Below are 25015 nucleotides of genomic sequence, written 5' to 3'. Positions count from 1 at the left end.
AACTGAATGGATTGCAGCCACTTTCTTCCCCAGTAAAGAGAAAGTAACCCTGGGAACTACAACTCTCCCAGCATGCAATGCACGCAGTGGACACAAAGTCTATCGGTTAATGATCCGCCTTATTTCCAGGAGAGACTACTGATCCCAGCATTCAATGCTCCCAGTCGGGCTGAGCGGCCCGTCTCGAGCATTGCATGCTGGGCGTCTCGTCTGCACTGCTCGAGACTGGTCCTGAGGTTTTCGGGGTGGCAGCTCGGTGTGTTCCCATCGCATCTTGGCAGTAGGACTGCAGAGCGGGGTGCGGTTGCCAGACGGGGTCCTACTGCGTGAGCCCCCCGCAGGCGTGAGCCTGGGGGCTGAGGCGATGATCTTTTGCCATGTGGCTCCGAAGAGCTCGGGGGCGCCACGGTGAGTGGCCGGTCGCAGCCGCGTGGTTTTGCGCCTCCCTCCAGCTGTGCGCTTGCCAGGGGGCTGGGTCCCTCAGGTTCTGGGTGGAAGCTGGTAACTGGGGGTTACTGAAGTGCTGGCAGACATTTCAGCAGGGAACCAGAGTAAAACTCCCCTCCCTTGGCCGGAGGGGGGTGAATGCACCCACATGGGTACCCTGATCCGAGGAGGCCTCACAGGGGTCTCATGGGCACCCGCCTGCCCCCACAAGCATCGGCATGGCAGGGAGAGGGCCATCATACTCCCATGCCAGTTTTCGAAGATGTATAACAGCTAAATCTGGAGGTGTTTTCATGGGGACAAAAAGACCTCTCTCTGACTTTTGGAGTTATCCCCCTTTCAGATTTTAAAATTCTGTTGCAAACCATGCAGAGGTTGAAGTACCTTAAAATTATATACAGTATTCATAAAATGGGAAGTGTTAGGCCACCCAAATATAGGGCTAATTACTGTTCCCCCTGTAGTACTTGGCATACAGTCCTATACATAGATTCATAGCTCTTAAGGCCAGATGGGACCTTTACATCTTAGAAGTACTGTATGAATACTTGTTGCCAGCATATTGAATTGCACATGGCAATAAACTGCATGAAGTTAGCAAACAGAAGGAAAAAAAGTTAGGTAATATTTTACCAACCTTGATGCTGCCTTGGCTATGACACAACTCAATAAAAGTAAAACAATTAGGTGATGGGGGAAATCCACCCTGTTGTATGTCTCTGATCTCAAAACAATAATGCACTGCTAAAAATGGTTTTTTGAATGTGCCTTATTAGTATGTTATTGGAGGACATATAAAGTTCATCCTTAACTGAGAACTTTGTGGTTCTTATTGGTTTATGAGCCAACTTTAAATGCTCAATATGTTCGTTTAATCTGTTCTGGGGTAATTTAAAGGAGTTTCTTGTCCTTTCAGTAAATCTTTTGTACAATACATAGAAAACTATGTAATAAGCCTGTTCTTTGAATAGGTTTTTGTGTGTTTGTTTTGACCAGTATATTTTTAAAGCTTATGGCAAAATAAATTTTACTCTGTACTCATTTTATTTCACTTCTCTTTGTAAAGAGTAACAATTGGAATTAATGTTGTCTTCTAGGATTTTTAAGAGCTTTGGGATAAATCATCTGCTTCAGTTAAAAGCCTACAGGAAGGAAAAAGTTTATTGGAAACTGTGCAGCTCCACCAGGCAGAGGTCCCAAGCCCTAGTCCTTGGGATGGAGGAATTTGTGGGTCTGCAGAGGAGCTGGGGGCATGGATGTTCTGAGCTCCATGGGGAAATCCTGTGGTACACAAAACATCTCCAGAGAAGGTCATCATCTCCTTTAACTCTCTTCCATGGGGCTAGTGACCTACTTTCCTTCTCACTGTCTTGCAGCATAGCTTGTTAGCACATGTGGCAGAGCCTGCACTCGCCTCTACCCTGATCCTATGAAGGGTCAGGAAGTGTGGGAGTTATTATTGAAACCAACTAATTTCTTATTGTCTGAACTGAGGGAAATACTTAGTTTACAGTTATGTATTGCTAGTAACACAGATAAGGAAATGTTTTAAAAATTATTTTTAACCTGACAATGCCCCTTTTAAGTGTTTGTGTGATGCTTTCTTAACTGTGTTGTAAAATTAGGCTAGGAAAATATCTGCATCAGTGTTAGTTGGCCAGCAAGATAATGGGGTTGTCCTAATTTTGATCTGTGCTCTCATTCTCTCAGAATGAAAGAAAAAATAATTTTCTGTTTCTTTAGATTGTTTACTTTATGTAGTTTAACAGCTCTGTGTAAACTCAGTCTCATCTTTTCTACTGAAAATCTGTCTCTCCTGAAGAGTAAATCAGTTTCCCCTTTTGATTGTCTGATTTTGTGTTTTTTTCCCACACAGAGAAACAAGGGAGAGAGAAACATTTTTTGAAAAATGGGAAAATGTGATTGTAAAATTACAAAAATTGTCAAGGGATGCGGGGACCAGTGTAGTACTTAGAATGTTTTTAACTTATTTGTTGAAAACTACTAGATTTCCAGTTTACAATGTCTCTTTATTGAGTATTGGTCTGCATTTTATCTTATTTCAGTACCAGTAATAAAAGTCCTATGTTAAGAGGTCATAACTGGTATAAAAAGGCTTGCATCTCAAGGAAATGAGTAAGTGTGTTGCATTGCTTCTAGAAGGAAAAGTTCAACTACACTGGAGTTACTTTTTATGGACAAGGTTATATAAAATAATCACAAAACCCTTTATAATACAGAGTTAGATCAGAATGAATGTTTTATAGAGATCAGTACAGTGCAGAATGGATAGAAGAGATAAAAGTATTTGATAAAACTGGAGTAGAAAGGAAATTGAGGTTATAAAAAAATACTTAAAATGGTCTACAACTTGATAGCAGGGAAATTCCTGTCCCTTCTGATTTTTTTAAATTATTTTTTGTTTGCTTTTTGTACAGAATACTTTATTTTGTGTTTAAATGGAACATAAATCATGACAGATTAATTTTCTTTGTTTCGTAGAATCCCACGTTTGGAAGGGACCTCAGGAGGTCATGTAGTCCAACCCTCTATTTTTGCCCCAGATCCCTCAATGGCCCCCTCAAGGATTGACTCACAACCTTGGGTTTAGCAGGCCAGTGCTCAAACCACTGAGTTATCCCTCCTCCCCATTTGTTTCCTTATGTGTGCACCAGCATCCATGATGTCATGAATGTGTGCCACACTGAGAAAAGCATATGATGGCTTTTGGAGGGTTTTTTGGGCTTTATTATTATTTTATTTTTTTAGTTAAAGGTGAACTACAAAAATGAAAATTGCAACTGCTCCCATGCACCTCTGGAATAAGTTCACTACCACGTATCAACTGTTCAAAATAATGTATGGGTTTTCTTTCTTTTGTAAGACTGCTGTGTATTGCTGGCTTGGGTTTGGTGTGATTCCCAGTACGTGCCATGCTGGTGAAGTCAGACCTGCACCTGAAGAGCACTGAAGTCTGTTGATGGGAACAAGGTAAATCCTGTTTTTGGATGTCCAGTATGGGGGGAGCATTCACAGGAAGAATTTGGGCCTCACTTTAAGTCTGACGTATTATGAAGAGAAATTAACTCAAATGTTTAAAAAGAAATAGTTTTAATTTTTAGCTCCTAATTATTAACTTACCTAACTGTCTTAAATCAGTACTATTACAGATACATTAGAATTCATTTATACCTCTTCCCACAGTGTCTATAAAAGATGCAAGAAAAACAAGTTTGTATGTCTCAAAATGCCTCATCTTCTTGCTAATAGAAGCTGTTTATTATGAAAAGTGAAAGAGGAAAACATCTTTCTGGACATCTTAAAAGTAGCTTGTGGAGGTGACAAAAATGCTTTGTTTGAGGAATATTTACGCATTTGCACTGAGACGCTGCCAGTTTCGAACTCTGAGTAGTGACACGTTGCTGAGCCAGTTAAATAGCTGCACAACTGAAGATCAGGTCTTTGATCTTGTTGGAAAGAACAAAGCCAAATTATCTGAAAAACACGTTGGAAGTGCAATTAATCTACTGTGGAAATTTCAAAAGGAGAAGTCCCAGCTGTTGAGGAGTATTGACTATGTAAAAAATCATTCCCAGTTTCTTACTCTTCGCATTTTAGCTGAAAACAAGATAGAATTCATGGATAATGATCTCTTGGTGGATACGCTGTACAATGTATTGAGGTAAGCAGTATAATATTAAATTTCATATAACCAATTTTAAATTGTAAATTGCTTGTAAATATAATCTTAAACATTTTATTGTTCAGTTAAATAATATTGGCTTAGAAGTTAACTTTTTTGTCAACTTTTCTTCTTCTTGACTTTTATAGCCTTCTTCCAAAACTCATGACTGTACTCCTGGCTGTCATGCAAATTGGTCTCTTTAAGGTCCGTTAATATTCAGTCCATGTAATGAGTCTTTGGCATCTTTGGCATTGATTGTCTTCCATCCACAATGCTTGCAAGGGCCATCCTACCAATATAAGTCTTGGATCTACGCTAGACAATGTAGCCTGGCCTCCCTCAATTTGTCTTCAGTTAGGGAAAACCACATTTTTGTTATCTTCTCTCATTTTAATAATCATAGATGTAACAGTACTAGGTACAAAAATTCTCAGTCACAAATGTGGGTTTTTTTCAAGTTGATAGTGTCCATTGAACTATACTTTTACATTTGGTAACCTTAATGGAGATAACTGCTAATTTAATTTTTCCAGTGAGCAACATGTGTTTGTTTTAAAAATGAACAAACCTGACTATTTTGTATTATTTTGAAATGTATTAGGCTAAGCTTCTTTTATTTAATTTCTTTTATATAAATATATCCTTCCAGCCTTGTGATTAAAACACAAGGCTAAAAGTAAAGAGATCTGGGTTTTATCCTGTCCTAGCTTTGCCATACTGACGGTGAGACTTTAGACAAGTCACTTAATGTCTCTGTGCCTCAGTTTCTCCATGTGTAAAATGGGAATACTTATCTACATCACAGGGGTGTTATGATGCTTAATCCATTAACATCTGTAATGCGCAATTAGACCTTTGGTTGGAAGGTGCCATAGAAATGCAAATTATTACTGGATATAACTCTCTTACTAGAGTCTGTGTAGCTCTTTTAAAGCATATGTTAAGAGTTATGCACCTCTGCCTGGTTTGTCTTGTCTTTAATCATTATGAAGGTTCACTGTTGAGGCCCATGATTCTCTGGTAGAAGAGCTGGTCATGGAAGCATGGAGAAGATTAGAAAGGCAAGTATTATGCTATTCTACCTCCAGAGAGAAGTAAATTACAAGCATGTTCAGCTTGAGTTAATGTCTATAAAAGTTCTCTCACACGGTGCTTACTAGAGTTTTAGACATTATCTAAGTATTTTATATCATTATTTTAAACCTCAACTATCTTTTTGGATTGTCTCCTCTTTTGAACTGGTTTTGTTTTGTTAACATACTCAAGCTTTGAGTATTGATGGAGTTTTGAATTGCAGGTGGCCAATGGAGGTGCTCAGATACTAAACAATAGAGGCTGTTGTATCTAGATGAATAAATGCAGATTTAAGATTATATTTAGATGTGTGAACACATACACCACCGACAAAGGAAATTCAAAGAGGGCATACATGCAGTTTTGTATTGATAAATAAAGCAGGGATATGCTTCTTGTCCTGCTCTTTAATGGTGGATATGTCCCTCTCCTCCTCACCATCTTAATTTTGGAAAAGACTTTTAGTATAGAACCCTAGTATTTTTCCTTCTTTGCATTTGTGTTTATTTTGAGATTGCATTTTTTGTTCCTCAGTCCCTGGCTGAATGCAGGGGTTGGCATCACTCTCTTCTGTTGTCACCAACAGGACAGAATAGTCTGTCCTAGCCTACTAGGTAAGACACACAGACAGGCTAGTGAAAAGCCAGTACTGCATACTAATACCCACACCAGGTGACTTTCAGATTCACTTCAGCAACATTTATCCAACATGGCAGCAGTTTACTGCATGATAGAATAATCTTAACCACTCCACTACAGTGGCCTTACTAAACCTAGGAACTCCTTCTGTACTTTACCAGACTGTGTACACACACTTCTTATTGTCTTATTTTGATATGAAAATCAAATTTTTTAAGGTTTAGGTTTTTAAGATGTTCAGAACTCTCTCCTTATGGACTTCTATTTTATTTTGGTTGAGGCATGAATGTTACTAGGGGATGACCTATCAGGAAAGCAGTTTATATTGGTCTGATTTTGGGGGGAGGGAAGGGGCAGAGAGATTGTTTCTTAATTTTAAACTTCTGTCTACTTGCTAATTTAATTATTGTATTAGTTGTTTTACCTCCATGCTTTTATGGAAAGAAAAATAATGTTTACCGTTCAGTTTTCTTTTGTTTGATGTATCAACAGGTTTAGTCTGCCAACTCTATCTAAGTTTGCAATGTGTCTGAATGAACAACAGATATACGCTAGCCCTCTAACTGGCAAAATAGCTGATATTGTGAACATGAACTTGGATTCTATACAGGACACAAGGTAATTCTGGTTCAATGAAGCTGAATAATATTAGATGCAATATGTACAGAATTATTATGCCTTGTTTATTCAAGACTTTGACTTTTTATCAACTCTTCAAATTTTGGAGGAGGCAAATAATTGTACAATGGCATAGGGTCAGTCTTCATGGATGAATCCAGTCTGGGAAAATTTAGATAAGTCATCTTCTGAGTCTCTTTGGGGAAAACATGTGCAAAACTTGTTCAAGAATTTATTTGATCCTTTTACTGTCCACAGCTTGCTTAAAAGAGTAGTTTTATACTGTGCTAATGAAAAAGCAGGGGATATTACTGTACCCTAATTCTGAGTCTTACCTTGCCTTTTCTGAGGTTTTAGACCAGGGGTGGGCAAAATACGGGCCGGATCCAGCCTATCTAACATTTCTGTCTGGCCCGCCATAACTAACATTTCTGTCCGGCCTCCTCTGCCCCCTCACAATCTCTGAGTCCCTGCTGCTAAAAGTCCCGCAGTGCAGCAGGGCACTCAGGTAGGCTGCCTGCCTGCCATGGCCTCACGTCGCTTGTGGAACTGGCTGCTGCTGACACACTTCTGCGTGCCAGCTGCAGCCACTTCTGGAAGTGGTGTGGGGCCACGGCATGCAGGCAGCCTCCCTGAGCCCTGCTGTGCTGCCAGCTGGGAGCTGCCTGTAGTAAGCAACTCCCAACCAGAGCCTTCATCCCCACCTGCACCCTAACCCCCTGCCCCAGGTTAGAACCCCCTCCTGCACCCAAACTCCCTCCCAGACCCTGCACCCCCTCCTGCGCTCCAATCCCCAGCCCAAAGCCCCTTCCTGCACCAAACTCCCTCCAAGAGCCCACACCCCTCACCCTCTCCTGCACCCCAACACTCTGCAGCAGCCCAGAGCTCCCTCCTGCACCCAAACTCCCTCCCAGACTCTGAACCCCTCCATTAATATAGTAGAAATGTGCAGCCCGTGACAACTTACCAAAATTCGTGGAGTTGCCCCCCTGTGAAAATTATTGCCCACCCTTGTTTTAGACTCAAGTAAACAGCAGGGGATATGATATCTCCTGCCCTGAGAATGGTAGTTTTTCAAGAATGGAGTTGAAGCTAAATCGAACACTAATGGCCACTGAGAATAGTAATAATGATGCTCTCTGTTTGTTTTGCATTTTTCTTCTTCAGAGCACTTTCCAAAATTTAAGTAACTAATCTTCAAAACATCCCTTGTGTTGGACAGCTTTTGTGTTCTGGACTTACTGACCTCGAGGGTGGTTGGTTCACCAAAGGTCTACCTAGGATATGGAGAAGAGGAGGAAGGCCACCTCTCTTTCTTACTTTTCAACTCCCCCTTGAGAACTGATTTTTGTATTTTAATTTTCTTTGAGCCCAAGCTTTTGCAGTTTTTTTTTATCAGACATGACAAAGGTTCATCCCAAGCAGTTTACATCTGCAAACGGTCTGTTTCCTTATAGCAGAAAAATTCCAACTTTTTTATGAATCCCAGCAGAAACAGAATTTTTCATCGTTTTGCTTTAATGGAGAAAATATTTTTTCGCCCAGCCCTACTTTTCAGGTTGGATTTTAAACAGCCTTCAAAAAGAGAACTTCTGCAACATTCTCCGTAAAGTCTTTTCCTTGTCCATTTTCTGATTTAGTTAGTTATTTCTAAAAACGTTGTTAGGTTTTTTTAAAGCTCAGTGTGTAAGTGTAAAATTTCTTGAATGTTTTTAGGGTCCTGTCGGTTTTGATGATCAATATATCTGGTGTTATCTCACAGAGTTTTCGAGAACGATTAATACAAAAGGCTGAACTTCTGTTGGAAACAGTGAATTTCATCCATTTCAACCATGCCAGAAGGATGGTGCAGTTTCTTCGAAATGTCAGACTAACTTACCGTCCATTGCTGGAAAAATGCAATAAGGTTTTCCTTGAGAATCCCAGTCAGCTTGATCTAGAGAACATCAGTCTTATCCTTGGACTATACCAGTCACTACAGTTTAACAACACTGAATTCCGATTAGTCATTAAACAGAAGCTAACTGAAACTATTGATGATTGTAACAATCCTGTGAGTTTCACAAAATTATTTGCTGCTCTAGGGCCTATGGCAGGACCAGAAGTACGAGAACGGTAAGTTTAGCCCTATTTACATCTTATTTATGCCTAGTGTGTGTACACATGTGCTCCCTCACACAAACTAGTACCTAATAGATTACTGAAACTAAGACTTCAAGTGTTTAAAGCTATGCAAATCTTGAGTTTTCCCCATGCTCAGTATGCTATTAAAATGGATCCTTGTCTGGCCTGCTACTCTGTGTTATCCATGCATGCATAAGCAGAGAAGCAATTTTTTTCTAGTTGGCTTAATTTAGATTGCAAATTTGTTGTTACGTTGTGATACAATATTGTAACAGTTTGTCCCAAAAGCTGTTGTCTGGAAGGTGGAAGGGCAACACTGCTACACAGCCCCGCCCCCATAGCTTCATTACTAAGGCTGTGGTCCTGCCCTCCACTTGGAATGGAAGTGGCAAGCCTTAAGAAATTGGGACAGCAAAATGTGTGTCTTCTCTTTACATGAGAATCACAGCAGCCTGGAGTACCTCCTCCCCATTCTGTCCTGGAGAAGCAGAGGTTACAGCAGGAGACCTTCCAGTACTTATTCCAGCTGCTGGGTTGTAATTGGGCACGGGGACTGGTTCTGTCTGCTCTTCTCATGCTACATACAGTCCCAGGGTGGTGGTGGGGGCAGCGGGGGACTCTGCGAAGCATTGTTTCAAGCGGTCTGCAAACTCAGGCAAACCTTGATTACATTTGGTCACATTTTCAAACTTTCTTTGCTGTCATAAGCTAGACTTCAAATGAAAGTTGAGATTTGGGTGTGTGGGGTTGTGCCCCCTCGCAGCAACTGTCCTGCAAATGACAGTGGTTAGCTGTGCTCATGTAGACTTGTTGGTCTATGATAGAGAGTTTCTGGGCCAAACTGATGCCAACAAACTGGTTCTCTATTTGACCTGATTGTGCAAAAAAATTAAGTTTGGAAATTCATTGGCAGACTGATTTTGAATAATTTAACACTCTTATGTCCTCTAAAACCAGTTTAAGTCAGTGCTAGATCCCATTATAAAGAGTGTAGCATATTGGTTAACAGTGACTCACTCTTAGCCTCCTTTTAAATTTTTTTTTTCTTCTTCTTACAGAAGTAGACCATTTGCTGGCTTCTAGAATGATTTCAAATCATGTGCCCACCATGTACTCTTTCATCTTTTACCCAGTTGTTTATGCTTTTTCTACCCAACTGTGCTGAGGGAGGAAATAAAAAAGTGAGGGTCTTTATTTTGAAGGAGTTTGTTTCCATTATTTTCTACTATAGTTCCCACAGTACAAATCTCTTTTCCCTCCTTCTTCAGACAAATGTGATTACTGTATTCTCCTCTATTACACAGGAGAATTGTTGGAAACTAGCAAAATGCATCTTTTCTCTTACTTTTTAGGTTAATAGCAACTGCACTACTAATGGTGGAAGAATTTAACTGTCACCAAGCATTAGTAGTAGTGGAAACGATGGAAGAAATGGAATGTAGAAATTCACATCTGATTCAAAAGTAAATTTTTCTAATAATAATACAACATTATATTGAATTCTCGTTGTAAGCAATTTCCACTTCCTACAGAAAAATACTCAGGCATCCTCACATATGAGGCAGAATTGTGCTCAAATTTGAGGAGGGTTGGAAGTGGAAGCTGATAAAGCCAGGATATATTGCAGTGTATATATGCTATGCTTGTGTTTCTTCGTTCTGTTGTCACAGCTGGACCCAAAGTGATTCAGTTGGTTCAGGATATTTCTTTGAAATACATGTGATCTCACCAAATTGACAATAACATCCTGAGCTAGTTTATGAATATGTGATATCTCTCAGGCTCTCTGATCTGTTGTACAATACAGACACACAATTCAGAATACATACATATGACAAGCTGCATTGGCCCTGCCCTGTCTGGTGCAAAAAAGGAGCTCATAGGAACTCAGGCTCATATAGGTGCTGCAGGGAGGATCTGTAACAGCAGCTGTTCCAGGAACTGTAAGGAGGAGAGTGTCTGAGAAAAGGCTGTGGTCTGACCCCAGGCCTGTCCATCTGGGTTAAGAAACCCAGAACAGGAGGAATATTTTGGTATATTCTGATGTTTTGTTAAGTGTTCTGTAACAAACACACTGATCCTGCACATTTGACTAGCTGATCTGGTTTTCTGCTGAATTTTTTTCTCCAGTTTATCAGACTCTATTTTGAATTATTAGTTCATGTATCCAACCAAGCCAGATCCTCTCTTAGTGTAAACTGGTATAGTTTCACTGAAGTTGATGAAGCTATTCCATTTTATGCCATTCAAGTATCTGGTCCACTGATTCTTATTCTCTAAATTTAACTGACAAAGTAAAAGGTCAGCACGTATTTTCCTTGTTAGAGCAGTAGGAGGCGGTCTTAGTACTTCATAGTGATTGTTGAAACCATTTGGCCTAAACAAATCTTCATAAGATTAAACAATGGAGAGGCGCCTCAGAGCAAAGCCAGAGGTCTGACCGCGTCAGACCTTACAGTATAGAGATAATACAGGACTAACACTGATCAGTTGCCAGTCTCTGAGGCTCCAATCCTACAATTCAGTATGCACAGATGGACTGCTGCATCAGTACAGAGCTCCATCGAAGTCAATTGGGCTTCATGTGGATGCTGCAGTTCACCCACGCGCAACAAATTGTAGGATCTTAGGTGTTGTCTAAGTGATGTCTTGTTCATGATGTAAGAAGTTCCTCTGTGATGTTTTTCCACAAAATTATAATGAAGGAATTGATCCTTATCTTTCTCATTGGTTTCAGAATTGCTTCTCTTCTACATAAGTACTTGGATAAGTACAAGCCAGTAGAGTTGGCAAAAATAACACAAGCCTTGGTGCTCCTGCATTGCCAAAATGCAGAGCTTTACACCAAATTAAGAAGATTGGTAGTTGGGTGCGTATTCTTTTTGTAAATATAACTTGATTATTACATTAACAATTGTTACTTCACAATTGTATACAACTTGTTAGATCTTAATGTTTTACTAACAATTAAACTGTTGTAGGAATTCAAGTCTAAAAAAGCACATGAACTTTAGGATGGGAAGTGAATGTGGTTTAGACTCTAGACATAGTAGTGATCTATGTAATAAATATGATCTCCATTGAATATAAGAATGGGCAAGGAGTCTTCTTACACTGGAACTCTAGAATAGGTGGCATTCCAGCAAGATCATTGATAGCTGCTACTTTGATTTTATTAGTGTTTGTGGGAAGAGATGATGAAAGGGGCATTTCTGCCTGGAGAAATGCCTAAAAATAATCCATTTGTGAGAAGTAGGGACTCCGGTGTCAGCCCAAATGAAAGAGAAAGGAGCACAGATTAGGGTATTCTTCTTTAATTGAGGAACCTCATGAGCGTGGCCAAGTTGCTGTGCCATAGTTAACCCAAACAAAGCTAAGGGGGTTTAATGACTCTGAATAGTTCATGTTGGGGGACTATTGCTCCATTGATGAGGAGACCCTTTTAGGAGCCACAGAAAAGGAGCTCTCCCGCAATGGCTTCCCCCCATTGACCTTCCTGTGGGGGGAAGGAGCTCAGTCTGAATGGCTTGTTGGGGATAAGGGTGTGTCTACGTCCCTAACACACTGTCCAAGGTTCCTCTTGGAAAGGCCGGGAAAAGGTTCATTTGGCAAGCCCTGAATGTCTGCAGAATCTCATAATCCAAAAGATTTCTCTTCCTTCTCCTGCAATGTTGATACAGTAGGGGTATCCCTGGCAAAGGATGTGTTAATTCCTGACAAGGGGACTTTTTTCCCCAGAGGACCCAACAGACAGGAAAATAAAAGCTGCCCTTAGAAAGGACATCTAAGTTTTATCAGCAACCCTTAGAGCCTCATTGACTGAATTAGCTTCTCTGTGCCTTCCTCCCTCTGCCACTACTAGGAAGAGTGATTGAGAAGATGATAGAGGAGAAAGGGACTATCCTCGTCATCATCCCAGACTGATAAAGAAGGCTGTGATACTCAGACGTAGTGCAGGTGTTGGAAAGGTTTTTATTTGTCTCTTCAAGTAGGCAGGATCTCCTCTCTAAGGGCCTGCTCTTGCATCTCAGGCAAGACTATTTGAGCCTGGCAGTTTTACATCTGAGTGGCAAATCTGAGATATTTCTGTTACGTAATATGGCTAGGTGCTTTATGAAGTCTTCCACCCTCTTGGTCTATGCAGCTATTTGGACAGAATTCTTCTACTAGTATCAAGATAGACCAACCCTAAAAACAGGCATCCCAGCTCATCTGAATTTCTTAGAGGATGGTTTAAATTTCACATTCCAAGAAAAGAAAATTTATCTGATGACTTCATTTTCTCCAATTAACACTATACCTCTCTCCTTCCTTCAGCATGTAGCTTAGTCCCATTGCCTCAGCTTCTTCTTAGATCCTCTGCAATGTGGCTTCCACTGTTTCCACACCAAGGAGATGGCTCTATTGACCTCCGATTGATCAGTCTGAGAGCTTCTTTTCTTTTCACGTTTCATAATCTGCTTGCATTTAAATAGTGCTTCCTGTTCTCTGCTCCTTAGGCTTTCATGCCTCTGTTTTCACCTGCTCTGGTTCAGGTGATTCTATAGCAGTAGTTTTGGTGACAGATATTAGTGAGTAAAGTGGCAGGAAAATGTTGGTCTCACAATAAATAAGACAGTAGTCAATGCTTTGAGCTTTTACCACATTGTTGTTGTCAATATTGCAAGCTTCTGAAATGTAGATGGCTAATGTGGTTAATGCTTTATTTTTCAAATAGAATTTATATTTACATATTTATTTGCTATTTTTATCCATAAATTATATTTGTCAGTACTGATGGTTTTTCTTTCCCCTTTCTTCCAGCTATTTACAAGTTAATGTTGTACCCAGTGACATTTCTATGCTAACTCGTGTTCTGTCCATGCTTCCTTCTTCTCAAGTGGATGAAGTAGTGATTAACAGAGTTGATGCAATTTTGCCTCAGTGCAACTTAAGTGATTTGAATGCCTTTGCTACAGCTCTTGTCAGATGGGTTCGTCATGATCAGTCACATCAGCAAAGCACTTCTGGACCAGGTGCGAAGCTTCTGCAAAAATTAAGTAACTGCGGGCATCAGAGGCTTCAAAAAGCCAGTGACATGGATCTGCTGCTGGAAGAACTTAGATATATATCTGGAGAATGGTTTGAAGAAATACTTGTTGAAGAAACAATGAATACTTGTCAGCGCTTGATGGACCAGATTACATGGATGAACGTACTAGAATTTTCATCTTTTTTCGTCAAAACAAACTACCGCTCTACTCCATTACTTGATAGAATAGCTTCTGTGGCAGTTCAACATATAAGCAAGGTATTGATGATACTTCAGGTGTTACTATAATTTTAGTATGTCAGATGATATATGTTCATTTTTAGAAGTTTGGCTCCTGATGGTATGATCATATGTGTTGCCTTTTTCCTATAATATTTTTATTGCAGTGCAGTGAGTGTTATTTCTCCTCTTCCAATGGCTTTGTAAATTATTCAGTAATGGCTGGAAAGAATCCGATTAACATAATGGTGGGAATGGGATTAAAGACACAGGAGACCTACTGATTTCAAACCTGTTAATTGGCAGTTCTAGAGGTTTTACTCTACTTCAGGTGTGAAATAGAGGAGGTTTTACTCCCAGAATGAAAATTTTCCTGAAAAAGGATTGTCCTTTCTAAGAGGACAGATGAGTTAGTCTCCTTTTCAACTGAGTTGTCAATACAGTATCTCCTGAGAAGACTCTGACAGTCTTAAACCTAATGTATTTTTACTGGTCTTGTGGTACTAAGATGAAACTAGAAGATTTTAGACAATGAAGCTGGGCATGTCTCTGATTTTGGAAAGAAGAGAATAATGTTTATATTGCTATAACTATCTGCTCCTACTTTTGCCCTGACGCAGAGACTTTAATTTCAATACTTCCAAATATTATTCATCTGTTTTGTATATTTTAAAATATTTGTATGCTGTAAAATCTGAGGAGCAAAGGAAATCATTGGAATTTAAAAGTAGTCCATGTACTCTAGGTCTTCTGCTTCTGAATTAGTTACAGACCTCTTTGTTACAATGCAACATCAGGCTGTGTTGAAATTGATTCTTTTTCACTCTTCAAATGGTTATTTTAAAATTTCTTATCCAGATCCATCCTTCTGGAACGTATACTATTCTCCTCCCCTTCACTATTATGAATTATGATCCTCCTCAAAGTGAAGAGTTCTTTGAGACTTGTATCCAACATTTTAGCTCTCACTTAGGTAAGTGATGGTAGGTAATGTGTAGGTAGGTAATGGTAGGTAAGTGATGGTAGGTAATTGTGTCAGTTACTGTTTTTCCAGGGCATAAATTTAGGTACACTTGAGAAAAATGGGAATTGGATGGCTATTGAAACATATGGATTAATTTTCTTTTCTTTTTCTAAGTAATGTTCTGCAGAATTCATTGTGTGTTTCCATGAAAGTTCACAGCCTTATTTCAGCCTTCAGAAATCGCTCTTGCTATGGGACTAAGAATATATCTTGAATTGTTGTACAAAGAAAGTGAGAATTTAAATTAGCTGATATTCATGTGGATAAATGGAAAATCCTGTAAAAATAATTACTGTGGCCTTTCCTAAAGGGATTGGAATCAGGCCCTTAATTATTTGGGGGAGAGGAAAGATCTTGATGTTGATTACCAGAAAATGGTGAAGCAGGAAAAGATGAACAAAGACAGATTTCTTGGCTGATAGAATAGTTTGAGAGTTGTATGAAAGATTGCCATGTAATGTAGTACCTTGCTATTATCTCTTCTAAGACTAGTCAGTTTCTTTCTGCAGAGAATATGCCATAATTAGGCCAGGCTTTTGTGGAGTAGGAGAGGCACAGTTCCACTTGGCTGGTGTGACAAGCCTCGCTACTAGGAACAATATATTTTACAACACAAACTGAAATTTACTGTGTTAGAGTTTTACAGCCCTCACTGGGCAAATTGGAGAAGCAATGGGCATGTGCAAGTCCGTGTGTGTGTATTTAACTCCAATCGATAGTAATGGGAGTCAGGCATGTTAATGGATGGAAGAATAGAGCTCATTAGACAATTTTCATTAGACTTTTTACAAATGTATGTAATACATCCATATAAATATATGTTTGGTTTTTAAAGGTTGTTTTGAGCCTCACCTCTTGGTACTGCTTGGTTATTCCTTGGCTGTTGCTGAATATTTTCCTCCAGCCCTGATAAATGCAATATTTAATGTTGATTTCCTAGCCAAACTGGATGCCCAGCTTGAAAGTAGGTATTTATCCCTCAGTTTTTTATTATGCTTTTTATAAAGACTGTAAAGCTTTATGAAATACCTTTTACATTGTAAATGATCCCAAATCAGTAACCAAGTAGATTGTAGATTTAAAAAAAAAAAATACTGTTACATTGAAACTCCAGTAACTACAGTCTCTTCTTCCTTTTACTTAAGGCCGGCTTTGAGATGTGCTGAGCTCATTCTATGCAAGGGCGCTTAGCACCTCTCAGGATCAAACTTTTTATATACTAAATCCTAAATTTCTATTTCCTCTGCAAAATCTTATTACATCAGCACATGAGCAGGACAGGAAGTGCTGTTTTCTGCTCTTTTATGTCATGATGTTGTTGGTTGAGGTAGGGAAAACATGAACTCCTGTCTTGGCTAGTCAGTAAAGGAGGAGTGTCTTTTCAAATATTTTCTCTTGAATTTCAAGTATATTTTCATTTTAAGTCTTAATCCCATCTGCTCAACCAGCTGGCAAATCTGCCAACTAGCAAACAGGCTCTTCCTGTAACAGAGTGAGTTTGATACTACTAAGAATGCAATGGTTTGGGGAGATGTTTTATATTTTAATCAACCTGCTAAATTGTACCATAGTTAGTCTGTGTAGCTGTCTATTTCTATGTTTACCCTTGTGCTCCTTCCCCCACCCTCTCTGTTGATTTGCTACACACACTTGTTGCATCTTATCTAAATTTAGGCCCTATCCTGCAAAGAATGATTGTTGTTTCACAACACCTAGTTAAAGTGTCTGTGTTACGTAAGGAAACACTGACTTTTATAAAGTTTGTTCTTCAAAAAGTTCTTTGCCTTTTAGACTAACACCTAGATTGTAACCAGTTATAAACATTGCAAATTAAATTATTTTGCTTACTTTTTTCTGATTTAACTAATTTAATTATGTAGGATGTGGTACAAAATGGTGTGGTAGATAAGTATGCTAATATAGAAATTGAATTACTTCTAAATAATTGAGTCTTCCTGGAAGACACTTTTCCAAATACAACTTGATTCAGGTGATGGTTGGAATCCTTGGTGGAAAGGAGTGGGGAAATCAGTGTATTGGTTTTAAAAGACATAGTGAGAATCTGAGCATCATCAAGGATTTTGTTTATGCTTTGTTTGCAGTTAGTTTGTCCTCATATTAGAGCTCACATAAAATTTTCAGAGTGGTTATTCATTTCCCAGACCCAGTTTCTGTTTTGAAATAAATTATATTACTGCAGGAATCTTACAAGAATACTGTCACATATGTAGCTCAGGAAATGTCACATGTATAGCTCAGTGTGGAGGTTTTGTACACAACAGAAGACTCCTCCCAGACTTTCTCTCTCTGTAACCAAAGGGGTGAGCTCTAGTTCCAAACTTTGATTCCGTTCCCCCATACACATTTTGCTACAACTAGGCTGCTGGGCTGGCCCCCTGCCATTTAGTGAAGAGCTGATGGGTAGGAAATTCAGAAGAGATGTTTTGAATGGCTGTATTTTTCTGATGCCTTATTGTTGAATAAAAAGAGAAGGAAAATATTCCAGTTGAGGGATTTCCATATTCTGTGTAAGATTCTGAATGTAAGTGCATTAATGCACTGCTAGCGGAAAGGCTATTTCTCCATTAATTAAGTAGCCATTTTGAATGCCCTCCAGACTTCCTGTGTTCCACCTGACTTTTTAAATTTAGCCCTACCAGATACCTTAAATTGGAGGGTCCGGTTACGCCTGATGGAATTGAACAGAGCCGTGTGTCTGGAATGCCCTGAGTTTCAGATCCCTTGGTTTCATGAGCGCTATTGTCAGCAGATACAACGTAAAGGTCAGTATTTTAGGAGCGGCAACGCCATTACTGTTGTTAGTTATGGAGGACCAACAGTTTGGTAGGTGCTACATTTCTTGTAGCATTTTAATGGGATTATTTATTAGTATACTATAAAAGCTGATAACTGAATGTAATACTTAGCGCAAAAAGAAGTCAGATGAGACCTTAAAAATGGATGTCCTATTTGTCCTGCATTGATGTGAAAATATCCTGTGGCAGTACCTGTAAAAAGTAAGGGTTTACTCCAGTGTGCTTGGGCAAAATTTGCCCTCCTTCTTACCTTGTTGTGGTATGTGCCATTTATGCACCTGGCTGCCACTCTTCTCCTCAAAGGTGGTGGAGCTACATGTAGGTTGTGAAAGGTTAGCTTACAAAAGTAGAACACCACCAACCTTAGTGTTCTGCAGAAATGCTTTCATCCCACAGTCTGTTTTGAGATATCTAGTGTAACGATTGCAGTTTTCTGTTTACTGTGACACTATTTTTATTTCAAGCCTGCAGGCCTGTATGTTGATGCTCTAATTTGTCCGTTTCGCTTTTGTAGGCAATGGCAGCACAAATACAGCACAACAGCAGATTCATAGAATGCTGGGGGAGATCTTGGGAGGAAGCCAGTATGCCAAAGTGTCTGTTCTCACGCCTTACTACTATGGAATAGGTGGGTGGTTAACCAGTTTGGTGGAAATAGCCTTGGATCCACTAGTCCACAGTTAATTCCTGTAGGGATTATTATAGGCCTGAGTCTTCTCCCTAACTCCATTGCTATATAATATCTGCAAATTGTGCCCCAAATGTCTAAGTATAATAAGCCATCCAGCAGAGTGTTGCTATTTTGGAAACTAGATACAAAGTGGGTCTGAAAAAAGGCCCCACAACTCACTTTGCCCTATATAAAATAATATTTGATAACTCCAGTGATAACGGTAACTTAGTTTTTCTTAAAATAAATGTTCTAGATAGTAAATCAGATCCATTTTCCTCCTATATTGATTAGTGTACTGGGTTATTGCATTTTCTTAGATTTTGAATGCATTCTGGATAAAAACAAAAAGCCTCTTCCCTATATGGATCAGAGTATAGTTTTGGCTGACTTAGTGCAGTGGGGACCAGACATCCAGCTCCTGGGGAAGAAGGGGCTACCACCGGGAGCACAGAGGTTAGTACATGGTTTTCTATACATTAGATTTTGCTAAGTAGATGAACCAAGTTTGTATATTCAGCCTTTTTCTTACCCTTCATGCTGGCTGTAGCTTCTCTTTTTAATATACACATCACACCTCCTGTGATTAGAAGTGATATTGAGTGCGAGGCAGGAGAGACAACTGTTCCTTGTGAACACCTGATATCAGTATGTCCCCAACTCTTTTTTTTTTTTTTTTTTTTTTTTTTTTTAACCCCTCTTATTTGGAAAGTAAGAAATCAAAGCCTCTTTGGCCATTTGTAGGTGCACTGAATGGCTGTGATGCAGAAATTTAGCCATACAGCCCTGACTTCTCAAAGGCTGTTGCTTTGCAGACCTCGTGCAACTGCTGTTGAACCTAGTGAAGTTGCAGGTGTGGAGAACCTAAAAGGATGAGGTCCTTATCCTCGGTGCCTCAGCATTCCCCCTGTAAAATGCAGCTACAACTCACCCAGAGGACAGCGCCAGGCTGTGGAGGGTTAAGAATTGTAGATGAGCTTTAGCATTCTCGGATGTAAAGGACAAAAAAAAGTATAAAGTTTTAAAGTGTAGAGTGGTTGGCTCAAAAAGTCAGTCAACAGTCACCACAGCAGTATCTGAGATGCTAAACCTTTGCCTTGTGCTGGTCTTGTTCAGAAACAGGCACATGATAACTGTTAATAAACACTGACTTTTCAATGGCAACAGCACACTCTAATTAGAAGTTGCTTCCAAAAAATGTGCATGTGCTCCCATTGGGTGAACACACTTGGCATCTTGTACGTCTACGTGGTTTGATAATGGCAAAGCTGATAAGCTAGAAGGGCTTTTCCATCAGTAGTATTTTATTCTAAATGTAGCAACACATTTGCTCCTGAGCTTGAGCAGTTGATATTACACCTGTGCTGTGTTGGCTGCCTTTCCAAAGGCAGACTGGTTTCAAGTTGGCTGCCTTTTTAAGTCCTTCATGCCTATATTTAAGGCTTCCTCTTTGAACTTTGTCTTTAACAGTGTTTGTGCCGACAGCTTTCCTTTCAGGGATATTTTTACTATTCTGTATGTGCAAATCAGGTATTGCTTATACAAATCAGTAATTAAATGCACAAACATTATGTAGGGAGATGCAACAAAAGTGTCTACCTTGAAAACGTTGGTTTGGCTGTTTTCCTGTTTTGCAACTACCAGAGGTGTAAAAGGGAAAAGCTTTTGGGAACCATCTAGAGTTCATATTTGTCTAGATAAATATGAAGAAAATTTAGTCTTGACTTAAAGAATGAGTTTAATTTTCTTTAAATTTTTAAACCTTAGTTTTCAGGTTATTCTAATGGTAGTCTGACTACAACTATTGTAATTGAATAGGGGGAACATTACTAGACATCCTACTAATATTTGAAAGTAACTATTTTGTTTGTTAGCAGAATTGCTGTGGAGTTTCTGGATTCTAAAGCTTTTTGCAAAAATTCATATCACCTCAAAGGAGACACTGCAATGAAAAAGAGACACCTGGAAATTTTGGGGTACCAGGTGGTTCAGGTATGGTGCACACAATCTGTTATATCAATATCTTATATTTGGACTGGTGTGTACAATAGAATCCTCTAAGCTCTCCCCTTCAAAAACTTTATACAGTTTCTCTTTAACAGGAGAGGGCATATGTGGCAGGATGCTCTCTTGTATTTGCAGGGGATTCTCTAGGCTCTGTAACGTTGTTGGGGAAAGACAGTATTTTTCCCTACCAGGAGGAAATAGCTATGGAAAGTGTGTTGTCTAGTTCCTGTTCACTAGGAGCAGCTGCAGCAAAACAAGGCAAATGATCTTGTATACCCTTCCTCCACTATAGCATAGTGGCTGCTTTGCCTCTGCTGTCAAACAGAGGAAGTGAGGGATGTGCTACTCTCTTTGGAATGCAGCACTCCTTGGTAGAAGATTGCTGCCTTCTAAAAGGAATGCCAGACTGGAACCACTTGTAAGTGGAGAGAAGCTCCATTTAAAAGGAGTGAAAGTCCATTGAAATGCACTGAATCAATTTGGAAATTTTGCTCCACTTCAGTTCAAGTGGGGGCTTTCTACACTAGGACTGCCTAATTCTCCACTAGTGCAGCTCCAGCATGGAAGTTGTGGGATAGACAAGGCATGGACACTTACCACTGTGGTGTATAGCCCAGACATAGTGATAAAAACACATGTCCTGCCTACGCTACTGCTTCCACTGTTGCTACAAGTGGTGGAGCTGCCCCAGTGGAGGATTAGAGATCTAGGTTTATTATTCCTCCAAATTAGTGTAGACATACCCTAGAAGCAAAGCTTCACTATAAGCAGGTTCCACTCTAACTCTTGCTTCATCTACTGTAATTTGAAACAGAATCCCGTCCATGTGACTTACAGTTTTGTTCTTCAGACAGCTTGAATACCCTTAATTTTCTCCCTCTGGTATTCTTCTGACACTATATGTTACCCAATTTTTATCATGTCATTTCCTGTCTGAGGCAGTTTTTAAAATTTAAGGGTCAGATCCTCAGCTGGTGTAAATTGCCAGTTTATACCAGTGGAGGATTTAGTCCTTAATTAGAAGTATTTTGACATTAGGACAGGAAATGACATGATGATGGAGCTATGCCAACTTACTCCACCTGAGCATCTGGTCCTTCATCTCTACTATTATTATATGAAAGCAAGCTGACTGTTACCAGGCAAATACATTTAGCATTAAGAAATTCCTAATATTAAAAATGAAGCATAGCCCATATAACAATCTTCAATCTTCCATATCTTATCTCCTATAACAATCTTCAATCTTCCGTATCTTAAAATGGAGAGCATGGGTCTTAAATAAAAGGTGCCACGTATTGCATATGTGTATCTACTATGACACTGTGTCTAACAAGAAGAAATGTTAACAGTAAGTTACCGTGCAAACTCTGTCTTACAGATTCCTCACTTTGAATGGAATTCCATGGAGCTGTCATCAAAAGATGCATGGATGGAGTATCTGAAAAAGAATATATTTGAAACAAATTAATATAGAAGAGACAATCATGAATATATATTTTCATATAAACATTTAACTTTATCATGTAATATTAAATATTTTGTAACCTTAAGACATTTATTCTCCATTGAAATTTCTTTATAGGCTTGACTGAATAAGGCACTGGGAATCAGGAGATTAGAGACGTAATCCTGAGTTTATCAATGACTTGGCTGGTTGCAAAGGTCTAAAAAAGTGATAAAGTTAAATTTTACATTATTACCAAGTTATAGCTTGCAACCAACTGGGACTCTGGCAGCTTGACCATAAAATGATACTATCACTTCCTCAGCAGGGATTGGGGAGGACACACAACATTTATCAAACAAAAATTTGGAAATGTTATTGCAGATACAGCATGAAATCCTTCAGAAATGAGGAATGCTTTTTGGTGTGTGACAAAATGGATAACAAGAAGTGAATGCAGAATCTCACTAGTAGCACAGAAACATTGGGAATGCAAGAATCTTAACCAAACGTATTAAAGCAGGCTTTCTTGGCCATACTGCAGCTATTTGGTACCTGTCCATCAAAGTGGCAGTAAACTTAGAAACTAATGAGGATTTTCCTCTGGGGTGGGGAATCCTGGGCCTCTGGTGTAGGGAGTGTGGCTGGGACCTCCCTGAATATTTCTTGGGCCCCAAAAAGTAAACTAGTCCAAAGGTGTGGCACCCAATCAGACCCCCAATCTGCACTGCACAATGTTCACATGCAACTCATGATGTGGCTGTAAAACTATAGCTATAGAGCAAATAAAATTAAAGGATTTCCAAAATGGGGGGCAGGGGCAGGGAAAGCTAAAGGACTTTACTCTAGGAGTACTGTAGGACTACTTGAAGGATTTTATTAGAGCTTGGGATTGCACATGGCTCATTTGCACAGAAGCTCTCATTGGACCAGCCCATTGGCAATAAAATTACATACAAATTAAAGAGAAAACAGTGCGGAAGTTAAAGGTGAATTATATTTGGAAGACTGGTGGAAGACAGCAAAGACCTTCCAAAAACTAATGAGAGTATCTGATATTACATGGCACAGCTTGCAGCCAGACTTAAGTTCAAATATGAGTAAGATAACTTCTCTGCTTAGAAAGAGAGTACACATTATTCAATATTGTTAAGTTTGAGATGGAGCTTATGACCTCAGTGTCCTAAAGAACAGCACTGCCTTTAATGGTTAATGGGGGATTTTGGGGTTACTTTTCTTACTCATTTTCCAAAATATTGAATGGCATTTCTATAAGTGAGGGAGAGGCTTTCTAATGCACCAGAGGGCAAAACTATGAATATGTGCTGAAAACTTAAGTAGAGTATCAGGAAGGCCCTTGTCATAATGAAATCTCTAACACTCTCTTAGGACTGCTGGGGGAAGAGGTAACACCATGCCTACCTGATGTCAGGCTTTTTAGGGACTTCCCCAAACTATCTCCAGAGTAACAAGGCTTCCAGTAGTCTGACAAGCACTCAGGATTGTTGAGAAAACCTAAGACGATGAGATGCAGGAGACGGGAACAGAACAGACAAGAAAGTGTTTGTTGGAGGGAGATATGGATGGTGTGGTGAAGCAATGCTATGCAGAAGCAACCTTTCTCAGGAGCAATTTTCTTTATGACTGCGGGGTCATTAGGGCTCCTCTGGTAGGTGGGCTGGCCTTTTAACAGAAACTTTGTCCCAGCATGCCTTTCTTGTGCTTTTCCTTTAAATCCGGCAGGGGCAAGCTGCTGTAACTCTAAACTAGCCATCATGCAATTGGCTACTACTTCTCCCTTTACTAGCCAGTAAGTATTAACTTCTATTATACTCAATGCTATCTGCTCAGGACTGAGGGAAAAAACTTCTAGCTTGCAAGGGTAAGCTGCTCCTTTGCTATGTGAGAATACCTGACTCTGTGGGGCTGTATTTACTCTGGCCTGTGGAAGACTGGGTGCGGCCTGCTGGTTCTTCCCCTATGGCCATGGGACTCCTCATCAAGCTGACAGGCATTGCAAGTGCTGTGGATTGCTCTTCTACGGCAGTGCATAAAAGCAGTACTGTACGGGAGGGCTACCCCTTGCAGACAGGGCCCTGGGGACTCCACAAACTGTGTGCTTCATTTTGTTCCTCTTGCAAAACAAAACATCCAAAAACTATCTAAGCTATTAAAGGCAGAACTGCATGTGAAGAAACCTAGGTTAGGCTGCAGTAAAATGGAGCAAAAAGCTGTGAACTAGTCAGAAGTCACCTGCATGGACTCTTGCTTTCCTACAGGCAGACTGCAGGCTACAGAAGCCGTTGGGGGTGTAAGAAAGGAGGTTGGGCTTGTGGCAGAAAGTGGATAATGTGTTTCTCAGCACACTTGATGGCCTCCTACCTGGCTTGCATGTGAGAGAAGCTGAACACAACTGCCCTGCTGCAATTAAGTTTTTCATTATCCTAGTAAAGGGGCAGGCATCAGATCTTGTCCATGCTGATAAATGTTCATAAGTTATACAAGGCTGGGTTCTATGCTGAATATTTGTAAGGAGAAAGTAAGACCTAGATCAAAACTGGTGCTGAAAGGGATTAAGAAAGTACATTTGTCCTTGAAAAGTGAAAAAAACTGAAACCAAGTGTGTTTATTTTTTATTTTATTTTTTAAAGTGGTGTGTTTAATTAGTTTGAAATCATTTTCATTCTGAATTAAATCGGTGAGTGTTATTTAAAAAAAACTATTTAAAAATAGTGATAGGTTTGTTTGTCCTTCCTCCTAACCACTGCTGTTGACTAATGCCATCTGTGTTAGTCACACATCCTGAAGAAGGGCTGTTATCTTGTAGTGCTGGTTTAAAAAAAAAAAAAAAAAATCCTGAGAAAAAGAGCTTCAAAGTCTCCTAAACATGTGACTTTTCCACTGGTACCAGCTAGTTAATATATTAAGGAATACTGAAACAAAATGAATTAGCTAAAAATTCATGGAAATAAATTAAATTTTACTTGGGAAAAAAACCTATTACAATAAATAATTTGACTAAAACTCCAAAAATTTTCCTATATTGTTCCTCTAGAATAAATGTTTAAATGTTGTTTATTTAGTGAACACTGTGTGTGTGTGACCCTCTAGGTGGTGGTCTCTTGCCAGGGGATTTTACAATCGAAAAGGAATTACAATTCATTTGTTAAGGGTATTAACTGGCAGCAAGTGTTGATAGTTGTCAATATCAGG

General features: G+C 39.5%; 1 protein-coding gene across 7 annotated transcripts; it reads left to right on the top strand.

Moving 5' to 3' along the window:
- The first annotated feature begins 124 nt into the window (after positions 1-124).
- FASTKD1 (FAST kinase domains 1) lies at positions 125-21908 on the top strand. 7 transcript variants are annotated; one of them, XM_043525299.1, is made up of 15 exons: positions 127-408; positions 3652-4129; positions 5125-5193; positions 6338-6463; positions 8180-8578; positions 9940-10050; positions 11325-11456; positions 13391-13877; positions 14697-14811; positions 15698-15826; positions 17514-17645; positions 18193-18306; positions 18669-18804; positions 20226-20340; positions 21737-21908. In XM_043525299.1, exons 2-15 carry the CDS (start codon positions 3795-3797, stop codon positions 21824-21826), a joined length of 2490 nt encoding a protein of 829 aa, XP_043381234.1. In that variant the 5' UTR covers positions 127-408; positions 3652-3794; the 3' UTR covers positions 21827-21908. The 7 variants fall into 7 exon arrangements, with proteins under 7 accessions (XP_037768429.2, XP_043381234.1, XP_043381235.1 ...); XM_043525296.1 differs by having other exon boundaries at positions 135-408; positions 20223-20340; XM_043525298.1 differs by lacking the exon at positions 127-408 and adding an exon at positions 3331-3438 and having other exon boundaries at positions 3718-4129; positions 20223-20340.
- The last annotated feature ends 3107 nt before the right edge of the window (positions 21909-25015 follow it).

Source organism: Chelonia mydas, chromosome 11, assembly GCF_015237465.2.
Source record: "Chelonia mydas isolate rCheMyd1 chromosome 11, rCheMyd1.pri.v2, whole genome shotgun sequence".
Lineage (NCBI taxonomy): Eukaryota > Metazoa > Chordata > Testudines > Cheloniidae > Chelonia > Chelonia mydas.
Note: the sequence above shows the minus strand (reverse complement) of the source record. Positions and strands in the feature narration are given on the sequence as shown.